Below are 21,415 nucleotides of genomic sequence, written 5' to 3' on the forward strand. Positions count from 1 at the left end.
CACTAATTCAACAGCTTTCTCCAAACATTTTGAGCTCACACGTACAATGTAGTTTCCAATCATAATGAGAAAATATGATATAAAACATCTTCATTTTGAAGACATTGTTATTTTGTCAATGCTTATAGGTACTTAATAAGCACAAATTGATGGTGGCAATGTTTTGGTGCTATCCTAGGCAACACTGGTGTCATAAAAGGGGCAAGCCAGAAGCAGCGGGACACAGATTTTGCACCATCTAGTACTGATTGAAACTGGCAGGCTGATTCCCTCATGATGTGTACATAATTAGCTGACCACCTCCTGCAGTATACTTTAATATCCAGTCATCAGCTGCCAGTCATTTTGAATTGTACCTGTCTTGCATCATGCCAACACATCAATTCAAATAAATAGGTGACTATGCCTGCATCCTCAATACATATCTAAATGCACTGCAGACAGCAAAGTAAGAATTTCATTGTACAGGGAAACATGTTTCCACACTGCACACATGACAATATACACTTTGAATCAGTGGGATGATATAAGTGCATTATCTACAATATATTCTGCAATACATGTGAGAGGGAAAGTAGGTTATATTTGGTACCTCATGTTTTCAGTGAACAAAGACAGTACAATCATAAGATCAAAAAAACACAGAAGTATGGTGTTCTCATCCCAGCTGTAAATGCAAGAAGTCTGCAAGGGCATCCACCAGCCCCATAAGTACATGTCTCAAAAATGTACATAGCCAGTTACTACCTGTCAACCCCACGCACCTTCCCCAGACTTGGAGACCAATATTTCCATGCCTGGCTGCTAATCCCAGGCCTTTTTGGGCCAAGTGTAGAAACCCACTGAGCCTTTTCTATCTGTCCCTTGTTTGAACCATTCCCAAGAAATAGTAATGTGACATGCTACTCACCTGTGAGCCTCACTCTCCATCTCTGTGGGCCAAGTGTATTAACACATTGTGCAGCACATGGTCAGCCAAAAGGCAGCAGAATTTTTAAAGCTAAGGTCAAATCAACACACCTTCTGTATGTCGGTATGTCGTTACAGGGATGTAGCCATCACTACTGACTAAAATGTTTAATATTTAATTCACACACTATGTCCCTCACTGTGGAATGCCTTTATGGTTAGTAATATATCAGGATTGCTTTAAACATCAGGTTCAAATACCAATGAAAAAAAACTGAAGTCAAAATAATTAATTTAAATGAATTCAATTGAGAATATCCAGCAAGAACTCTGAAATAGTTGTTATTAAACCTTTTGAATGCAGCAGTGCAGGTTAGTTAAAAGTAAATTTCACTTGAGTCTTGAGTTAAATCCCAAGTTTATTTCACAAAGAAGCACAAATAAACTAGATCAGAGGTCTCTGTGGTCCGCAGGCCAATTGCGGCTCTCAGAACAATATTTTGGGGCCCCCAGCCTGAAATCGAATCTTTGTGTTAGTGAAGCCCGCACGTTTTTTCTCACATGCATCTGGGGATTTAATACAGTGGGTTTCAAAAAACATAAAAATGTAACTTTGCAATGTATTTTTCGCTTCAAATTTGAAAACAAAATGATCTTTTGATGAAAAAACATCTAGTGACATTGTTAAAACGATCTTTTCTTTTCTCACTTCTATAAAAAATACAAAAACGATAGCAAAAAAATCCGGGCAAAATCAAAAAGATTTATTTAGTGACCAGAATAGCCACCATTAGCCTTGTAAACATTATACCTCCCCTTATACATGCTACCAATCAATTTTCTAATAAATTCTAGTGCCAAATTTTCCCACAGTGATTGAGTAAAAGGGTAAAAGATTTTCTCCTTTAATTCAACAATATTTTTAGGGAGTAATTTCATCAATTCTTTTGTAATATTAATTTTTTATATTAATTCGTCTTATATTTTTTAGTTTGTTACATATAAAGATTTTTATAATTTACCTGTTTACCTCCTTTACACTAAAGCAAAAGAAAAATATGGACTTAGTGTTACCGCTAGGTAATGACTTTACTGGTCCAGGCCCCTTGACGTCAAATTAGGCCGTATGTGGCCCGGACCAAAATCAGTTTGACACACCCTGAACTAGATAGACGCAATCACTTTGTATATACTTAGAGAAAATACAAATTGAAATTCTACTCGTATCAAGAACATAGAATCTAAGTGAAGTAATTCATCTTTTTGTCACTGTGACCAAATCCAGCTATTTCAGTTAATATTGAACCTACAACTGATATCAGTATCACAATGATATATTCTATGATATATATACATATACATATAATGCCTGGATAGAGATGTTGAATGGAGTTACAGGAAGCCCTGAGACCAATATCACTCCATGAAGGTCAATAATAATAAGCAAAAACACTTATAACCTGAATTTATTGTAAACATTTTTGCCAAAAATAATAATTTTCATCCAGTTATGAATTAAGAAAAAATATAGCCATAGCCAAAACTGTAATAATAGTGGAATATATATGCAGCATGTTGGTGTACATAAGAGATCATTAACTAGGATTTACAGTGTGTCATAAAGGACATATTGTTTGATGCCTCTCACACTGTCATATAACTGGTTGGTGGGTTGTGCTATTAAATGTGATAGATTCAAACATCAACAGCCATACTATATCATGTGAAAGCCTTGCAGTATTAGCAATAGACAGGTATGATAACAATGTTTGGCGATTGAGACATACAGTCATTCATGAAAAGTCACACAAAAAGAGATGTTGGTTTCTTTTGATAGCAGCATAACCAAATATAAGAAACAATCTCACGTGCTTTTAGCAGACAAATCACTTTATCAGAATACAATTCTTGGCCTGTTCACCAAAAATTCCAACAGACTTAATGAGGCAGCCAGGAGTTGAATCAGTAGACTTAGCAACAGACTAAAAACTCAAATGTGAAATGAAAAAAATAGGTGCTTGTAGTTCATATCCATTTTGTTCCCTAAATGAATGTCACAGATAAAATATGCCTGCTACAGGATATTCGAGGGACTCATTATTTCATGCTTTCAAACCCGCCTACCTATGTCAGTTTCAATACAAACAAATGTTCCCACCAACTCACACCCACCCTCCCATCCAGAAAAAAGGATGAAGTGTGCACTGATTCTCTGTTGTCTTTACAGAAACACACAGACCTCATTATAACTTCAAGGCTGGCAGACAGAGCATTGGACCTATAATTATGTGGTGACTTCTACCAAAAGACAACAGGAAAACCCCAAATAAAGGAAGAAAAATAAAAGAGCAACGGATATGGCAACTAATTACAAGAAAAAACATTTCAGCTCCTACATGAAAAATATTCCCTAGGTGGGATGAAATAATTCTTTAAATATTTCCTGCATTGAAACAAGAGTTAATCTTATTCATGTCAGTACAGTTAGAAAATAGACAATGTAGGGAGTGCAGATAAAAACAAAGTATTGCATCAAAATCCTCTACAAAATCATCATTCCATTGTCTTAAATGTAAGATTTACAAAGCCTGTCACAGCCTACTGTACAGTTTACTATGTAAAACTAAATGGTAAATATATTCAAATTAAAGCACATCTATGTGCGATTTCAAAGTGAGAATCAAACATTCATGTCATCAACTTTAGTAACAGAACCGGGTCATTTTGAGGGATCTTGACATCTATGTCCATTACAAACAGCTGTCCCAATGAACACACAAATATTCAGTAAACATGGAAAGGGGAACATTTATTCTTATTCTCTTATTCTGGATGAAAGATAATAAAGCACTGTTAAGTAGGTCTTTCAAAATAGTAAAAAATATAACAGTATTCTTTATTAGAATCGTGGAATAGCAATCAGTGCAGCACTTCAAAGAGATGGGTAAACACCTTTCTGAGGAGGTCACAATATAATGAAGTGTGTATGTGTGTGTGTATGTTTATTTATTTGTATCTCAGTGCCATGTAGAGACAATCATTCTAATAGTAAACTAAAGCACTTTAAGATATTGAAGCAGGTCTGACATTGTAAGGCATATCAAAATCAGGCATTACAAATACAGCAGATAATGTTTGTCACTGGACAACGTGTAGCAATCTTCTGCTGAGAGAATTCCAATTACCTCCTTGCTTAGTAACCCCATGCCTATCTTCTGTTTCCCCCACTCATTTTACAAGGACTTGCAATCACTGTTTTTACACGAAAGGACCTGAGGGTGGGATTGAACTATGCAGGCTTAGGAAAAGTCAGACCCTCCAATGGTGAAATGTGAAAGATGAGGGACAGTTGAGATAAAGACTGATCGCTGTTGAATGAGGCTTGACACATATTGACAGGGTAAATTCACAGCAGTCCTTGTTCGGTGTGACACATTTAGGCCAATTGCAGACACTATTCACAGGTTCGGGCAGACAGGACGGATAGGGAGTGTAAGCGGTTTGTAAAAAAGACTCAGAAAGAAATAGTTTTTCATGGTTACATTTAGTTAGAAATCCTATTAATAATGAGTTAAATATCTATAAAAAATTATTATATACCAATGCTATATTAACTTATCACCACAATCTCTGCAAGCCTCAGTTCAAACAAAACCATCCAGAAAATAAAAGTTGCAAGAAAACAGATGTAAATGAATTGGTATTCACAACTGATAGATCATTACTATAAATTTGACTTGGAGTGATTTTGACAAAATTTTATCAGGCTGTATTCCATCATGCAGGCCTCCAGCCCAGACAAATATCAATAATAGGACAGCTGTGTCACAGTTGCTCCTGAGAGCCCAATTCTTTATTCAAATTGACAGCATAATTGCTTTATTAAGGCAGTCTTACACAAGGGGATCTAGAAGCCAGTAATTTCAATAGATGAGGCAGAAATCAAGGAGCATCAGGGTACAGAGCTCATGTGATAACAAGCCCATAAACCACTCAAGGTTCAGTTGATCACTGAAGAGTATTAAGTCAATCATGTAAATATCTTAACACTAGCTGCATTATAATCAAGGTGGCATTTCATTAATATCATGAAGAAATCCTGGAATATAGACACAATTTATTCTATTTGGGATACTCTTACATACATCATGTGGTTTTCTCTTGTTTTAAAGAAAAACAAAGCCGGGCCAAAACTTGTTTACATTAGTAACTGATTCCTAGTTGCAGCTTTGTATGAGTTTGAGTCATTGAAAAAAACTTGACATATCAACACAAATCTTTTGAATCCAACAACAGTCTACAAGTGTTAGAACTTTTTCCATCAAACAATCATTCAACGTCATCTCAATTGCACACTCAAGAATAAAAAGGAGACAAAAAATAATGTTAAAGAGAGAATCAGAACAGTGGGTTTTGGAAAAACAGTGCTGTGAAGACATTCACTTTGATGCAGTCTAATAGGTAAGAGAGTCTTGTGAACTCTTCAACAAGATTCATCATGACCTGGATGAATGAGAACCTCCACAAACATGTAAGAGAGGTGTTTTGCTGGTGCCATGGAGTTAAAATATAGTACTTGTCACTCATGTTAGATTATATTTATCAAGCTACTGGTACAACTCTTTATTATTACAAGCCTGCAGCCAAAGATGGGGTTGGCACTTCTGCAGGATTTCAAAGTGATCTAACCTCTTTGCTTCAATGGGAATCATGATCATTCTTCGTCCACATTCAGACAGCAGCTGTCTTTAACAAATTGACAGACAACTTAAGTTGAATGGCAAAATCATATCACATTTGTGATTCACCTATGCTGCAGTTAAAACTGTATGAACACAGATGAAGAAGTGCCTATCTATATTTAATTTGCATTGCAGGGGTAGCGCTTTGGCCGCACAGCACAAAGGACCCTGGTTCTATTCTGATAAGGGACCTTTCTGTGTGGAGTCAGCATGTTCCCCCCGTGTCTGCACAGGTTTTCTCCAAAACCATGCAGCAGATTTATTGGGAAAAATTCCCCAGATCTGTGAATGAGAGAGTGAATCATTGTGTCTGTTCATAATGGCCCTGCGATTGACTGGCAACCAGTCCAGGGTGTACCCCGCCTCACGTCTGGTGGCAGCTGGTATAGGCTCCAGCATCAACAATAGAGTCATCAGTAGCATAAATGATAGAAAATGAATGGATGGATGGATATTCAATTGTCATTAATATCAAAATGTAGCGGATTGCTATGGTACATCCAGTATTGAAATGAGTGGTACAATTTTTATATAAGCTCTACAATCTTAATTTGGGGTGTAATATTTTCCATTTGTTTCTAGTTTTCACTATGGGAATTCCTACAGATGTGTTTAAATTTAAAATGTTTTTAATAATGGCTGGCAACAAGTCCAGGATGAACCCGAACTCTCTCTAAAGCCATTATAGTGTGTGTAGGATGGGTGGTATAAATGATATAGTGCTAAATAAGTTATCACAATAAAACCTGGACAACATTTGCTGCACTTTTATGTAATTTATTACTTATTTTGAGTAACTGACCAAAGATCCTGCTCAAAAATTATCCTAGGGTCAACAGTACAGTGCAATGTAGACAATGAAAAAAAGGTAAAGAAACATGTGCAAGCAGATTGGTGAGGGTGGAGAAAAATGTCAGGTGCGATAATTCAGTATCAGCCAAAGAAAAAGGAAAGATGTACAAGACAGTGGTGAGAACAGCGATGTTATACTAGTTAAAGACAGTGGCGCTCTGGAAAAGACAGGTGGCAGAGCTGGATGTAGCAGAGATGGAAATGTTGGAAGTTTCTCTTTGGGACGGACTGGGATAGATCGGATCAGGAATGAGGCCATCACAGGAGCCTTTTTTTTGAGACAAAGATAGGGAGGCTAGACTGAGATGATTTGGACATGTACAGAGGAAGTATAGTTAATAAGGTATATTGGTTAAAGGATGTTGAAGTTGGAACAACCAGAAAGAACGCATAGAGGAAAAGTGACGAGGAAATGTATGTATGAATGAAAGATGTCATGAAGTTAGTTGGTGTGTGAAAAGAAGAGAGAACTGAGTCAGATGGAGGCATATGATTCGCTGTGAAGGCCCTTGAAGGGAGCAGCCGAAAGGAAAAGAGAACAATGCCTTCAATTTCAATATCATGTAAATAGTTATTATTCACAAGATGTTTATAAAATTTGTATAGATGATAAAGGATTATGTTCTATCAAGGTTGGTTTGATTTGTGAAAAAAATTTTTTTCTTGTATCTCATTGCTGTTGTCCCTTTCCCATCATCACCTTCAGCAGATTGAAGGCCAATCTCTCCGCGCAAATCAATGACTGTTGCAGGTGAGGGGTTTAATTACAACAGTTATTAGATTTATAATGCATTAAGTTGCTTAATTATACAAATGAATTAGATGGAATTATAGGAAGAGCCAGAGTTTCGATAAGAGAGGATAGACAGCAAATCACCGGAGAACAGCGAAATCACACATGGCGAATAATAACTTGACTTGACTATAATTCTCGTCATCATTGCAAGGCTGCAGTCAATTTACCCACAGGAGAGCCTACTACTATAGAACTTCCCAATAGTTAAGGTCTATAATTGGTTAGTTGAACAGGAAGAACTCTGGCCTAGAGTTCTTTAACGGCAGATATTGGCATGAACCACAAAACAAGAGCCCACCATTAACATTTAGCTACTTGCTATTTTTTTTTCTCCAATGCTGTACACTCTTAAGTATTTCAGAGCTTTGGCTTTATATATCTGTACATTCTCAGTATTGTGTTTTGAGACACAACAAATCTTTATCAAATGTAAAGACTACCTGCTGAGATTTTTTGAACAAAAAAGCGTTTACTCTTATTCATTTTTCCATCCATCCATCCATCCATCCATCTTCCCCGCTGATCTGGAGTCAGGTTGCAGGGGCAGAAGCTGGAGCAGTGAGGTCCAGACCTCCCTCTCCCCTGCCACATGGTCCAGCTCCTCTGGGGGGATCCCAAGGCGTTCCCGGACCAGCCTGGATACATAGTCTCTCCAGCGTGTCCTGGGTCTTTCCTGTGGTGTCCTCCCAGATGGACATGGCCAGAATACCTCCCCCAGGAGGCGTCCAGGAGGCATCCTGACCAGATGTCTGAACCACCTCATCTGACTCCTCTTTATGCAGAGGTACAGCGGCTCTACTCATAGCTCCTACTGGATAACAGAACTTCTCACCCTATCTGTTAGGGATAACTCGGCCGCTTGAATCAGCAATTTCAGTTCTCTGTAAATCATCCTGCCATTATATGGTCTGTAACATTTCAGTTCATTCAATCTCTGGGAAAAAATATATGTAATTTATATTTTCTTTATAATTTATACCAATTAAATATAATCGAAGAATGTATACGATTATCCATTGAAAGGTAAAATATTTTCAAAATTTGTATGACATTGTTTGACATTGCAATTAGTTGCAAACGTAGTAGTAACACCTTTTTTTCTTTTGTTTTGGAAAAGTTTTCATCTTATCAGATTTCCCAGACTTAATCCAGTGCACATTAAAACTTTTGGGACTTTATCTGATTTAACTGAAACGATGTGATAAAAGTTTGTTAACATATATGATGTTATCTTAAACATAAAAAAATAGAAATCTTTCCATCAGAATGCGATGATTGTGAGCCCAAGCAAAAAAAATGAATAAAAAAATTAAAAAAAGTTTAAAAATTTCTAGCTACAAGAAAAACACTCATATAAAATATTCAAATATACATTGAGAGAAGCAGTTTTATTGGCCTAATTTGCAGTTGTTTTTCCCAACCATAAAAGTCAATACTTAATCATATATACTTAATACTTAAGCAATAAGGATATATCTTGATACTTGTCACTGTGCTCCTACCTCCAAAACACACAAAAAGCTAATGACCACAGCAACATAGCCTGTAATGAAGCTGATGCCCTTCACTTAAATTGCCCACAGGACCAATTCAGGTGCACAATGACATGGAGAGAAATGTGGACTAGAGGGACCTGGATATATTGTTAGCTGTTGTTGCAAGCTGTGGGCTTTGTTGTACTTAGAGGGAGGGAGGAATGAAGGTGTATAAGCTGAGAGGTTTTTGTGTAGCGGTGTGATTGCCGTCCCTGCAACACAAGGTCAGAACACTGTGGGGAGCTGTGTACACTTGCCTGCTAATTACACACACCACTGTGTCTTGTTTCTCCTGTAGCAGTGGGGCCACACGACAATCTGGCAACTCCCCAGCACAAGACAACTAAGCAAATAAACTGATGCAGAGAAGCAGGGATGTACAAATGCAGCCTAATTATGTTTACCTATACCTTTACCAACAAAGCACCTGCAGGCCACTGTCCTTGTCCTTAAATCTGCAGGTTTAGTTACTGCATATAATTAAATCATCACAAACTTTGACGACCCCGAAGAGGTTAAATTAAAGTTGCAGGTATAATAAATATTCCGAACATTATGGTGGGGAAATATTGTTACACCGACTGACAGCTCTTTAAAGTTGGAACAGGATCCCAGAGTAACATATTGTAGATATCTCGAGTGCCAACCCACAAATGCCAGGGAGGTCACAGGAGGATCTGCCTTTTGTGATTTTCCATTTGCTCAGCTATATACCCCATCACATACAAGCTGGCAAGTAACTAATCACAGTGAGATTGACCGCTAAGGAAGATACCTTATGAGCATGTATATTTACTGTCAATAAAAAAATAGGTTACCTAGGTAACCTAAACAAAGGGACATTGCGGGGATCTCATGGTAGAGGATATAACACAATCAGAGTTAGTTTTTGCAGCAGATCTTTTGCTCTATCACTGCACTTTAGCTCTTTTTCCAAGACATTTCACTCATCAGTTTAACATTATGTATTCACTACTGCACCACAAGATTACATGGCGTGCACTGCTCCTGTCCCACAGGACTTGTATCTGCAAGATGATATTAGATCACATGGTAATGCATAGAATTTAGGCTTCTCCAATGTCAAACTGAGCCTTAAATAACTTACTAGCCTTTAAAAAAAGAATATGAGATCATTTCTGTAATGGGAGAAACCGAGTTAAGTATGGCAGCCCCAGTAAAAGTTTTTCCTGAAGTAATCAAGCTTGTTTATTTGCAAATTTTTGTCTTTTTTTTTCAATCGTAAATTGCGGTGTACAATGATTTAGATGTCAAGGTAAAGGTCTGTGTACAAATATAGTATATAATAAATGGAAAATAGCATAAGTAAACTGGTGATTCATAGCCTTTGAAAGCCCATAAGGATGACCAAGAGATCACCAGAATATTGTCAAAAAATATCTACAAATACACTTAAATATTTCTGTACAGATATGCAAAGTGTCATCAAACTTTTTCATCTAATATGCTGACAATGTGATAAATTATATGTACTGAGGTTTCTTATCCCCAATTAACAGGGACATTTAATTCACAAGTGAAAATTTAAATATGGAGAGTAAAAATGTTATTAGAGAAATTGGATCCAGCCACCTTTTGATGACTGATATCAAGATATTCATCAGTATCAATATTTGATATATAATGACACAGCATATTTAACAACTACATTACCTACCATTTGTAGCTAAATGTCTCATAAGACTGACATATTTAGAGACCTAGTGAAGCCATCCAACTTAAGAAATGTACTGTACATTACAGACCTGGTGTGTCTGCAGTCCTATAAACTGTGTCTGTATTAAAGCTCTCAATTCTCATTAATGTAAGAGATTAACGAGTTAAAATGGGGCACCCCTATTGTAGTCTTATCCAATCAACTGGATTTTACTTTATTCAGTTAAAAAGCACTGGGGATGAAGGTTTTTAACCCATTAATCTTATAATGTCCAATGCTCACAATTTTAACGTTTGGCAAGGTAATTTATGTTTTTTTACTGACTTCAAATACATCATACATTTGGTCAGGAAATTTAAAAAAGCTAAAGAACACACATGCTATGTTATTGTTTAAGGTCACATTTTTAACCCTCAGCAAATCTTTCTAGTGCAGCAGCCACCTATCACATGGCAATGTCTCTGTTCCCTATTTCACAAAGAAGGAACAACAATATTGACAAGTTATACTGAAACTAGTGCAGAAAACAGAGTTAATTTTCCATACCCTTTGAGCTGTCTGGCCAGCAATCATCATATCATAAGAAACTTAAGAGCAAATAGATACTGTAGATAAATGATAGAAGGCTTATTGTCATTGTACAACCATACAATGAAATTGGGGTGCAGCCCCAAAATTCTATTTGAAGATAAAGAAGTATAAAAAAAGAAAATCCACCTATAATCCATAAAATGACTTTACACATTCTCACAGTCTATTTCTCACAGTCTATGTCAAACAGCTTGTTATCGCTCGTACCACAGCTAAACATTTATGCATATTTATGCACACATACATTCCAGTAGAGACAAAAGGACAAATGTACTGTGTTTATCATACCAGGTTCCCACTAAGTGTAAGCGTATGTCAAAATTCAATGAATGCATCTTTGATATCATTACCACAAGTCTGTCCAAGTATTGTATTTTGAGATAAAGATAAAGTTGTATCCTATAAATAACAGCCACAAAGCAGTGTTTTAGAGCAGTAAAAGCCCTTGACTGTTTGCTATGTAAATCCTAATCAGATAAAACATGACAATCTCATCGTCAAAGACGTACCTCAAACAAGTTCAACAAAGCCTATATTATATCGTGACAATACACCTCCACTTCCTCCCACTGTTCTAAAATGAATCACTGCCATCTTACACTGATGCATTGAGATCAAGCTTCATTGACACAACAAAAGTTTACAGTTGACAAAAGTTTAGTTTTCCAACATTGAGAATACAGTCATTTTCTACTCACAACTGTCTGAGGGAAGGTCATGCTAATTCTTTGTTCTTTCTTTTAGTTCACAGATCAGTCCTAGCTCTGTCTTTCTTTCATACACAATGTAAAAAAACAACAAATAATAAAATGCCTGCACACATTTCTGTTTGAACATGATATAAACAAACTTTACTCTCACGATGGAGGTGCTTCGATAGATTGCATATTCATTTTGGGATGAAATTGTCCTTTACAAAGGCCAACCATAAGCATGGGCATTTGTCGTTGTATACTTATGCTTCCAATTGTGATTGCCACTGTGCAATATACACCTAGTTCACATGCAAACCAGTAACCCAAAACTCAATTGGTCTTCTTCCTCTTCTCTTTTCCCTTCAGGGGTCGCCGCAGAGAATCAACCTTCTCCATCTATCCCTTTTCTCTGTATCCTCCACTCTCACACCAACTACCTTCATCTCCTCCTACACTACATCCATGAATCTCCAATTCCAGCATCTGACTACTAATATATTCCTTATCCCTCCTCGGTACATGAACAAACCATCTCAGTCTTGCTTCTCTGACTTTCTCGCCAAAACATCTAACATGTGCTGTTCCTCTGATGGCCTCATTCCTGATCCTATCCATCCTGGTCACTCCCAAAGAGAACCTTAGCGTCTACATCTCTGCGACCTCTAGCTCTGCCTCCTGTCCTTTCATCATTGTAATTTTTTGTTCTCCATACAGCATCGCTGGTCACACCGCTGTCTGGTACACCTTTCCTTTCATTCTGGCCAATACTCTTCTATAACATAGTACCCCAACACTTTTCTCCACCAATTCCAACCTGCTTGAAACCATCTCTTCAACTCTTTTCCACACTCTGCTGCTGTGGAGTGTTGACCCCAAGTGCCTGAAATCCTCAAACTTCTTGATCTCCACTCACTACAATTATCTCATATCCTGTGTCTAGGACTGTATCTAAGGCAGACCTGGGCATTTTACGGCCCGCGGGCCACATTTTGATTTTTTATCCGGCCCGCCAAACTATTTTCTTTGAATATTTTAATAAGTATTTTCAATCAATATTGAATTTAGAAAGTCCTTCTATTTTCCTTTTGTTTGTTTTTGTAGGGATGATTCTATACAGAATCATGTTGGTACATTTTATGATCATTAATGATTTTAAAGTTTAAATAAAATACCCCAAAATTTAAATATTCAAATTGCAGTTTTCATTTTGTTCAGTTTACATGATATCTAGTTGGCCCGTGCATAAAAATTAAATACGAAATGCGGCCCGCCGGCCAAAATAATTGCCCACCCCTGGTCTAAGGCAACAAATTTCAGAACTGTAATTTTATCTTTTTCTCATGTCAGTCAACTAAAGTTTAGTGTTCCATCATGAGAAACCAGAAGTACTATTCAGACAGGCTTTTTCACTTTTCTCACTTGAAGCAAAGTGATTGCTGAAGCACCACAAGAGTCAATGAAAAAATTGTTTGATTTAAGGTTTCTAATTTATGATTTTTTTTTATAAAAATTATAGCAGTCTTACTCATACAGAGGATGAAGCCTGTTTTCAGTAAGGTGGTCTTGCTCCCCTTAAAATGTCATTGTTTATTAAATGTGATAATGTCATTGAGATGCAAATTTAAACATGACGTCAACTGTTTTCTCTCAAGTTGCCAGTAGCTGCTTACTTCAAAACAAAGTGAGCAATGCCACTTTTGAGTGGGGCAAACTAAGGCTTGTGTATGTAAAATGCCAATTAAGCTTTTTACCCCTTCAACCTGCAATTTCCTTGTATAACTGCATACACAATTAGGCTGCTTTCATCCAGGGTACCCCTTTTAGAGTAATACAGACAAATAGCGATAAAAGTAAATGTCAAACAGAAAACAAACAAGCAAAGACACAAAGTCTGTCTAAAGGGCGCTTCCTATCATCTCCCTTTCTCTTGGAATTTAAAATTCTGTAATGTACCCACAACATTACAGATTTGTAATTGATGCACGATGCATACATATACAGTAGATCCAGTTGATGTAATGATTTCAATAACCTTCACAACAGAGGGTCAGGTGAATAGTATTTTTCAATATTTTTTTTTCAAGAAAAAAAGGAAAAATAACAAACAAACAAGCAAGCAAAAACATGTACAAAAAAACAAGCACTTTCCTCTAGGCACATCCAAAACAATCATAACTTAAAATCACAGACAAAAATTTTGCATAATAGTAATCTTTACCAAACAACCAAGAACCAATAGGTGAAAATAAAATCAAATTTGTTTCATGTGATGCAGTATGATAATTGCTGTTGAATATGTAGTAGACATATGACTTACAGTAATATACATTACTTAAATCAATGCAGTCATGTCTAAGGGCATGACTGGAATGACAAAGGGGGTTTATAGTAATTTGAGAAATTAGTTTAGTCCATTAGTATGCCAAGCCCATGATAGCGCACATATCAATTAATTTTACCACAGAAGGACACTGAGGGCTCACACACACTTAGATCTACTTCAGATATGACAGGCACCTGAAGACAGCCGCACAGAAAATTCTGCTTTACTCCAACCCCCAGGGCATCACACAGAAAATGAAAAACCTATAAGAATTGATTCCCTGACGAAACTAGATCTGGCTTATGTGCTATGTATGGAATATATGTCTGCTGGAGATAGTAGTCCTTACCTTCTCTCCATTGATTCCATTTTGCCCTTCTGATCCAACTTCTCCCTTTAATGACAAGAAGGCAAGTTAAAAGGAAAAGAAAAGGCCAGTTAAAAGTTTAAACTTTAATATTTTCTTTTCAACTCTTCCAAGCACAGACAAAGTCTTTGGTGCAATAATAGATTATCGTATATATAATTACTGAAAACCACCATGCATATAATAGTTTATAGCAATGTAAAGGTCTTGATAATTTTAGATGCTTGTCTGTTTAAGATATTGTGATTTTGTGAAAATTCACATTTTGCTTGTGTACAGCACATCTATATATACACTGTGTGTGTGTTTGTGTAGTTTTATGTATGTTCTACATTGTCAATAAAATTGGTCTGGTTAAAACCAACCTAATCTAATGAATGTGCTCTTACGGTATCAATAAATCATGAAAATGTAAACACTAGATGGATTTAGTGCATTGTGATTATACAGTCTCATAACAGCCCTACTCTCAGATGAAAACATGGCAAGGAAAACTGTCTCTTTCTCATAGCTATTGAAGTGTATTCTGTTATAGGTTCAGTAATCATTTCAGTAAGCACAAATATATCTCTTTGTGCTAAATTTACACCTCAACAGATACCAAATTTCCAGAAATGCTTTGTGATCTTGCGGTATATTTCAGGTTGATCAAATTATGTTGGATTGTAGGTCAGGACATAAGCCGATCAGGGCTTATTTTGGTAAATATGAAACATCTTGGAGGCTTATTTCCATTAATATCTTCCTGATCAGTGATTTTTCCAAAACTGCACTTCCTCAACTTCCAATGCACCCTGCCAGAAATATGAGTGTAACCTCCTGGCTCTTGTGTTAGAATGCAACCCAAACAGTTAAATAATCTCATGGCAAATTAAGCTGTGGAGAATGGTCAATGTAAACGTGTCCAAGGACAGCCATATCAATCATCCTATAATAACAGCAGGGAAAAGGTTAATTTATTCTTTTTTTTTTAACAATGTACCAACAAAAGAAGCCTGAAAAATGTCTTACATTTGTCAAAGACCATGACTGAAACCAAAATAGCTCTTTGTCATTTTTACAAATGAGCAATATTGTTAACTGCCCATTAAACAAAGATACAAAATATAATAAAGAAAAAGAGTGCCGTCTTGAAAAATCTGAGATTAAAAACCTTTATTACGTATTAAGGTAATTTACTTTTATTGACCTCTCAAACCAGGTGTTGTTTAATAAAACAGCTTTTCCTGGCTCCTGGATCTCAAATCACAAGTCAAAAGACCGATGAACGACATTATATGTATTAATAGATGTGGATAATCGTTTATATTCTGTTTTATCATTAATACTCTGTTTTACCTGCACAGTGACATTACATTAATAGTATTTTAGGAGTACTGGGTACCTGTCAGCCTCCTTCATGCAACAGGGTACTACAACATTAGGAGAATCTAATTAACAAAATGTCGATGAATGTCAGTAAATTTTTGAAGTATTCCTCCCACCAAAAGACAAACAAAATAAGCACCCAGTTTAATTTGTCAAATCAATTTAGAAACAGAACAACAGTGGTTTTAGACACAACTCAAATTAATTTAATACACTACTAACCTGACTCCGCTGATTTTTCTCTGGTAATTTAGTAATATTATAACTAACTGTTAAAATCGAATGAAATTGTTAAGTTAAGTAAACCCTGTGGTTAGTGTTGAAAATACAACGTATCAAAAGCCACAGGTAAAAATAACAAGCCATAGCAAGAAATAAATAATTAAAAAAACAATTGCAAATATGCTCAAATGTGTGTATTATTTGCTGATATATATATTTTTCAGAATCAAAATAGCCGTTATGTCAATGTAGGACACAATGAGATGGGAATGCTGCTCTTCCTAAAATGTTCAATTTCTTATGTTTTCTAATTTGCATCTGTGATTTTTGATGTGTTTGTCTTCACTTTCTCATAACATCAAGACTTAAAATGCCCGAAGAGGGGAGGTGACAAGTACTTAGTATATTTACACAAATACCAAATACTGTTTTTAACCTAAAAGTGAGGACTTCCATGGAAGAGGCAGAACTGGGATGCTCAAACCTGGACTCCCGGTGGCTTGGCAATCCAACAGAAGCCCCACAACAAGAACATGATCCCCTCCTGGCTACTGTGCTGAGGCCGAGTACCAACCATGTCCAATAGGACTCGTGGCTTGGACTCTCAACTGAACTTACATCTTTGCAATGTTACCGTTTTCACATGTGCATAGCATCAGCTTTGACAGCTGATAGGTACTTTGCTACTTCAGCTTATCTGTAAGAAACTCTGCCAGAGATCAAATTTTTTATGAATGACTGAATAGAATGACAAAGGTGGTTTCAGTGACACTTTTCTGGTAAGAATTTTGTAAATTCAATTCAATTTTGGATTTTAAGAAACAAAAATCAACAATATAGTAAAACAAATAAAGTTGATGACAATAGTATTAATGGGTAGGAACCTTTTTTTCAGGATTTCCTTGAATGCCAGGTCCGCCTATGTCATCCTGTGATGGAAACAGCACAGAGAATAGTTAATAAGAGAGCTCTCATGTACACATTGCTAAATACCTCAATGACTGCGTCCCATTTCATCATGGATTTCACTTCAACAGCTGTTCTCATTCGTTACTCAGCAGCTGCAAACTGGGCAGTATTTCCCAGCTGTTGGGGAGGAAGTCCAAACCTTGTTCAGCTTTATTGTGCTAGAAAAAAATTTGTCCTAAAAAAAATTACTACATCTGTTGGATTAGGAAAAGAGCGATAGTAAATACGAAAATTATGTCTCCTTTTAAGCAAGGATAAGACTCCTTTTAAGACTAGATAAGAGATAAAGAGAGAGTAACATAGAATCAAGTCATAGAATGATGAGGATGATAGCTGTGCAACAAAATATGATACTTCGCTGCAAGTATAAATTTAATTACATATGATAATGCTCACACTTGGCGTGATTTACCAAACACCGGAACAAAGAAACAGTGTATTATTAACTTATTATTCAAATCATTATCAATCGTAACATTTTGAGTTTAGCTTTTCTTACATGGTCAGGTTCAATGAACTTTGAAAATATAGGGAACCTACTTGGTCTATTTGTACTAGCTTTAATTATAAAACTTTATGAAACAAAAAGAAATTAACCAATTTCACTGAAACAAACAATCATAAGGGTCTACAAAACTACAAAAAAAACAACAACACAAAAGTCATAGATTGATTTTCTGACAGCTCTTGAAGTCTCTCAATAAGGACAAACGTAATTTCCGTTAAATATTTTATAAATCGTAAAAGACTGTTAATTGAAAACACAATGACAGGAGATGATGTAAATGGTGATAAGCAAATGAATATGAATTGAAAAAGGTGAAGATGCTTAAATTGCATTATTACTTATAAATGCATGTTTTTTTATGTCCTGTATACATGTGGTAGCTATAAATCTAATAATACGACGATTTGTGTGCAAGGCCACAGAAAATGGATTTCCTTTCAAGTAAGCCCCATCCTTATAACCCACTACTTATCTGTTTAATTTCCTGGGGGATTCTGGATTAATCAAAGTTTAATCCCTTTGCAGTGCATTACAATCCTCCACCAACTCTCACTGTAATGCAGGATAGTACTTTCTGCAAAAGTAACACAGCCAAAGTAATCCCCACACACTTTCCCCTGGACGCCTGCTGTGTAGGTCACAAAGTTTGGCCTATAGCGCTCATTATGGGTTTAAATGCTCCAAATTGCCCAGATGTCTTTGATTAATCTCTACAAAGTCAAGCTAAATTGCTAATAAATATACTCTGACCATTTTTTAATCTTTGCATAGAATGAGATTCCCATGTTGGTAATTGAAAATCTCATGAGCTTACCTCATTAATTGTATTTGCGTTATAACATTGCCCTCCCCTCCGCCCATGCAAAATTAAAAGTGAGCAGCAATTTTAAAGTCACTGAAACTTACTTGGGAATTTAGAAATCAATTTGAATTATGTATTCTTTAAAGATGCGCAGTACTTCTATACTTCCCTAGACAAATGTATATGCAAAAAGATCGGAGTGAACAAGAGAAGAGCTATTCAAAACCCGACTGCACCAAATCATGCCGTTTTCAATTTACCACACAAGCGTCTTAGAATAAACAACTTATCTTCTTCTTTCACAGTAATTAAGACGGCTATTATGTCAAAACCCTTTTTTTTTGTTTGGTACTAATGAAATAAAATTCCAACAATGCCATGCAACTCAGTCACTTGATTTTATAAAGCATTGAGTAATGTACGGTAAAGAAGGGGATAACAATGAATAGAATGTTGGAAAGAAAATGCTGAACCTTATGATACAAATCACAAATATTTTAATTACTGTGAATACACTGGGTTTATACACTATTGTGTATAGTAAAAAATAGTGGCGTTTGTGTGTGTGTGTGAACAGAAGTAGAAAGCTCTGTTGTCAATATCATGTTTTCTCCTAACCTCACTGATTTAGTGTCCAGGCCTATAATGCTGTCAATATCATGTTTTCTCCTAACGTAATTGATTTAGTGTTCAGGCCTATAACGCGATTTGTTTAGATTTTTGGTAGTCTGTAAGTAAAAAAACAATGCCAAGTATTGATTTGTTGAAGACCTGAAATTAGATTTGAGGTGTTAACAGTATGAGCCTGTTGCTCATGACACTGAGCATACCCTGTAGAAGTGCTAGGGTACAGTGGAATGGCCTTTTACTTATGATGTTTAAATTACTATTGATTTTTAAAATGTGAGGGTTTTGATTAACAGTTATAACAGTTATTACTTTTTTGGGGTAATGAATAAAAAGATGGTGGCATTTTCATCTGAATGTGAAATTCCTGGCCTTGGCTCTTGAATACAAGGCAATTAGCTGTGAGTAATTAGTCATAGTCAGGATAAGCCCACTTGAAGTTTACATAAACACATCAATTATAAATTGAGACCTAATCTGTGCCAGGTCAATTGAAATTAATTAGCGACCAATTATGACAAATTTACTTTATCTCATTTGTGAAATCTGTTACTATGCATGTTCTACTTGGAATAAAGCGCTTATCATTCCAAACTCCATGTTTGGAGATACAAGTCTGAAACAGTTTGATGAAAAATGCCAGTTGTTTATTTTGATGATCCGAAAGTAGAGACTTTTAAAATTGATGTACACAATGGATTTCAAGATATAGTAAATGTAAAAAACAATATGATTAATGTCACTATGCTGCTCAGAGGTGGAATATGATGAAAGATACATTAATATGTTTTTAATGCAAACTTCCAACTGCATTCAGCTCTTTCCCCAGACTGGTTACTGATGATGAGCAACTTTATTCCTTTAATTTATTGTTTTTCTGTTTTTGTTTCTTTTGTTTTAGTTGTGTATGGAGTTTCTTAGTCATGCAGGTCATGGTTAATCCTTCTCAAATCTTCATGGCAAATGGACTTGATTTCTCCCCTCGAAGATGTTTCACCAACATGCACAAGCAGGTTTTACCCTTGTAGCTTCACATCCAGCTCATTCATGTGTGTCAGTATGTCCACAGTAAAGGCTAAATCGCAAAGCCAATCTGTGTCATTTAGCTCAGGAAAATTCTCAAGTATTCTCAAGTAGCTCCAAAAATGAAATAATCTCCTGTTTGAGATCCTATATTCATTGATCCAATCATTCAATCATTTACATCAAGTATGATTTCTGTACCAGTCTTTGGCAGGCCGGATTAAAAAGACCAACGGGCTGGATGTGGCCCGCAGGCCGTAGTTTGCCCACCCCTGCTCTACACTGCCTGCCCAGCAGTTCCAACCCCAGCATCTCTCTTCCAATATAATCCCAACCTCCCCCTCTGTGCATGAGCGAACCATCTCATTCTGACCTCTCTGACCTTATCTCCAAAACATCTAACATGCTATCTTTCTTGATGGACTCAATCCTGATCCTATCCATCCTTGCAATTGTCAGTGAGATACCCAACCTTGTATTAACAGTTATAAGTGATATATTTCAGTAAAACATTCGTGCTCCAAATGATGTAGTTACAAAAACATCTTTCTCTGTGTAGGAAACAGCTGTTTCCTGGTCAAATAAATCAATCAATCTTTATCCCTCTGCAAAAAAAATCTAAAACAGTCTTAAGTGCATCTGCATGCCACAGTGCCGGCTATTTATGAGCTGTTTATGAGCTGTCATGAATCTAGAATCATTGTGAGCAGCACCCATATTACCACACTGATTGGGCAAAAGAATGATTTCCCAAGTCAAACATCTTGAAAGAGGAAGGAAACTGGACTGAAAGTGAAACTAAAATTAATTTGTTAATCAAATTTATGACAAAGTATATGTTTGCTATCTGAGAACTTGCTATCCATCTCTTTCCTTGCTTTTCAAATTCTACAATTGTCTTGCGAAATCAAAAGTGTAATGATAGATATTGAAGCTGTTTCTACCCACAAACAGAAAACATGATTCCAAAGAAATCAACAATTAACCCCTTACTGTACATTTTCACTGAAAATATGAAACCAAACCAAAAAATATATAAACAATAATGAAAACATACCTTTTTCTCTATATTAATCTTTTTACATGACAGTTTTTTTCTACTTTTACACTAAAATTGACATAGTCATTTTAAATGAAAAGATATGGAACAATCAGTGAAGATTAACTATTGCTGCATGATTTGGAAGCCTTTCACCTGCATTCAATAACAGATTGTAGTGCTACTTTTGATTTCTTCCAAATGAAACAACTCTTCATTCATTCATTCATTCATTCATTATCTATTGCTTATCCTGCACTCAGAGTCGTAGGGATGCTGGAGCCGATCCCAGCTGTCACTGGGTGAGTGGTAGGGTACACCCTGGACTGTCCGCCAGTTGATCGCAGGGCCACAAACAACCATTCACAC

The 21,415-nt window shown here is 36.2% G+C and overlaps 1 protein-coding gene across 1 annotated transcript in view; it reads right to left on the bottom strand.

Moving 5' to 3' along the window:
* The window catches only part of LOC147236402 (uncharacterized), a 105,857-nt gene that overhangs the window by 70,779 nt on the left and 13,663 nt on the right, over nucleotides 1-21,415 (bottom strand). Inside the window, 2 exon segments of the mRNA XM_086168166.1 lie at nucleotides 14,471-14,515; nucleotides 16,963-17,007. Coding sequence (XP_086024292.1) covers nucleotides 14,471-14,515; nucleotides 16,963-17,007 — 90 coding nt within the window.

The sequence above is a fragment of the Fistularia commersonii genome, chromosome 2 (genome assembly GCF_037954325.1).
Source record: "Fistularia commersonii isolate RoL2024-O1a breed Wild chromosome 2, RoL_Fcom_v1.0, whole genome shotgun sequence".
In the NCBI taxonomy this organism is placed as follows: Eukaryota; Metazoa; Chordata; class Actinopteri; order Syngnathiformes; family Fistulariidae; genus Fistularia; species Fistularia commersonii.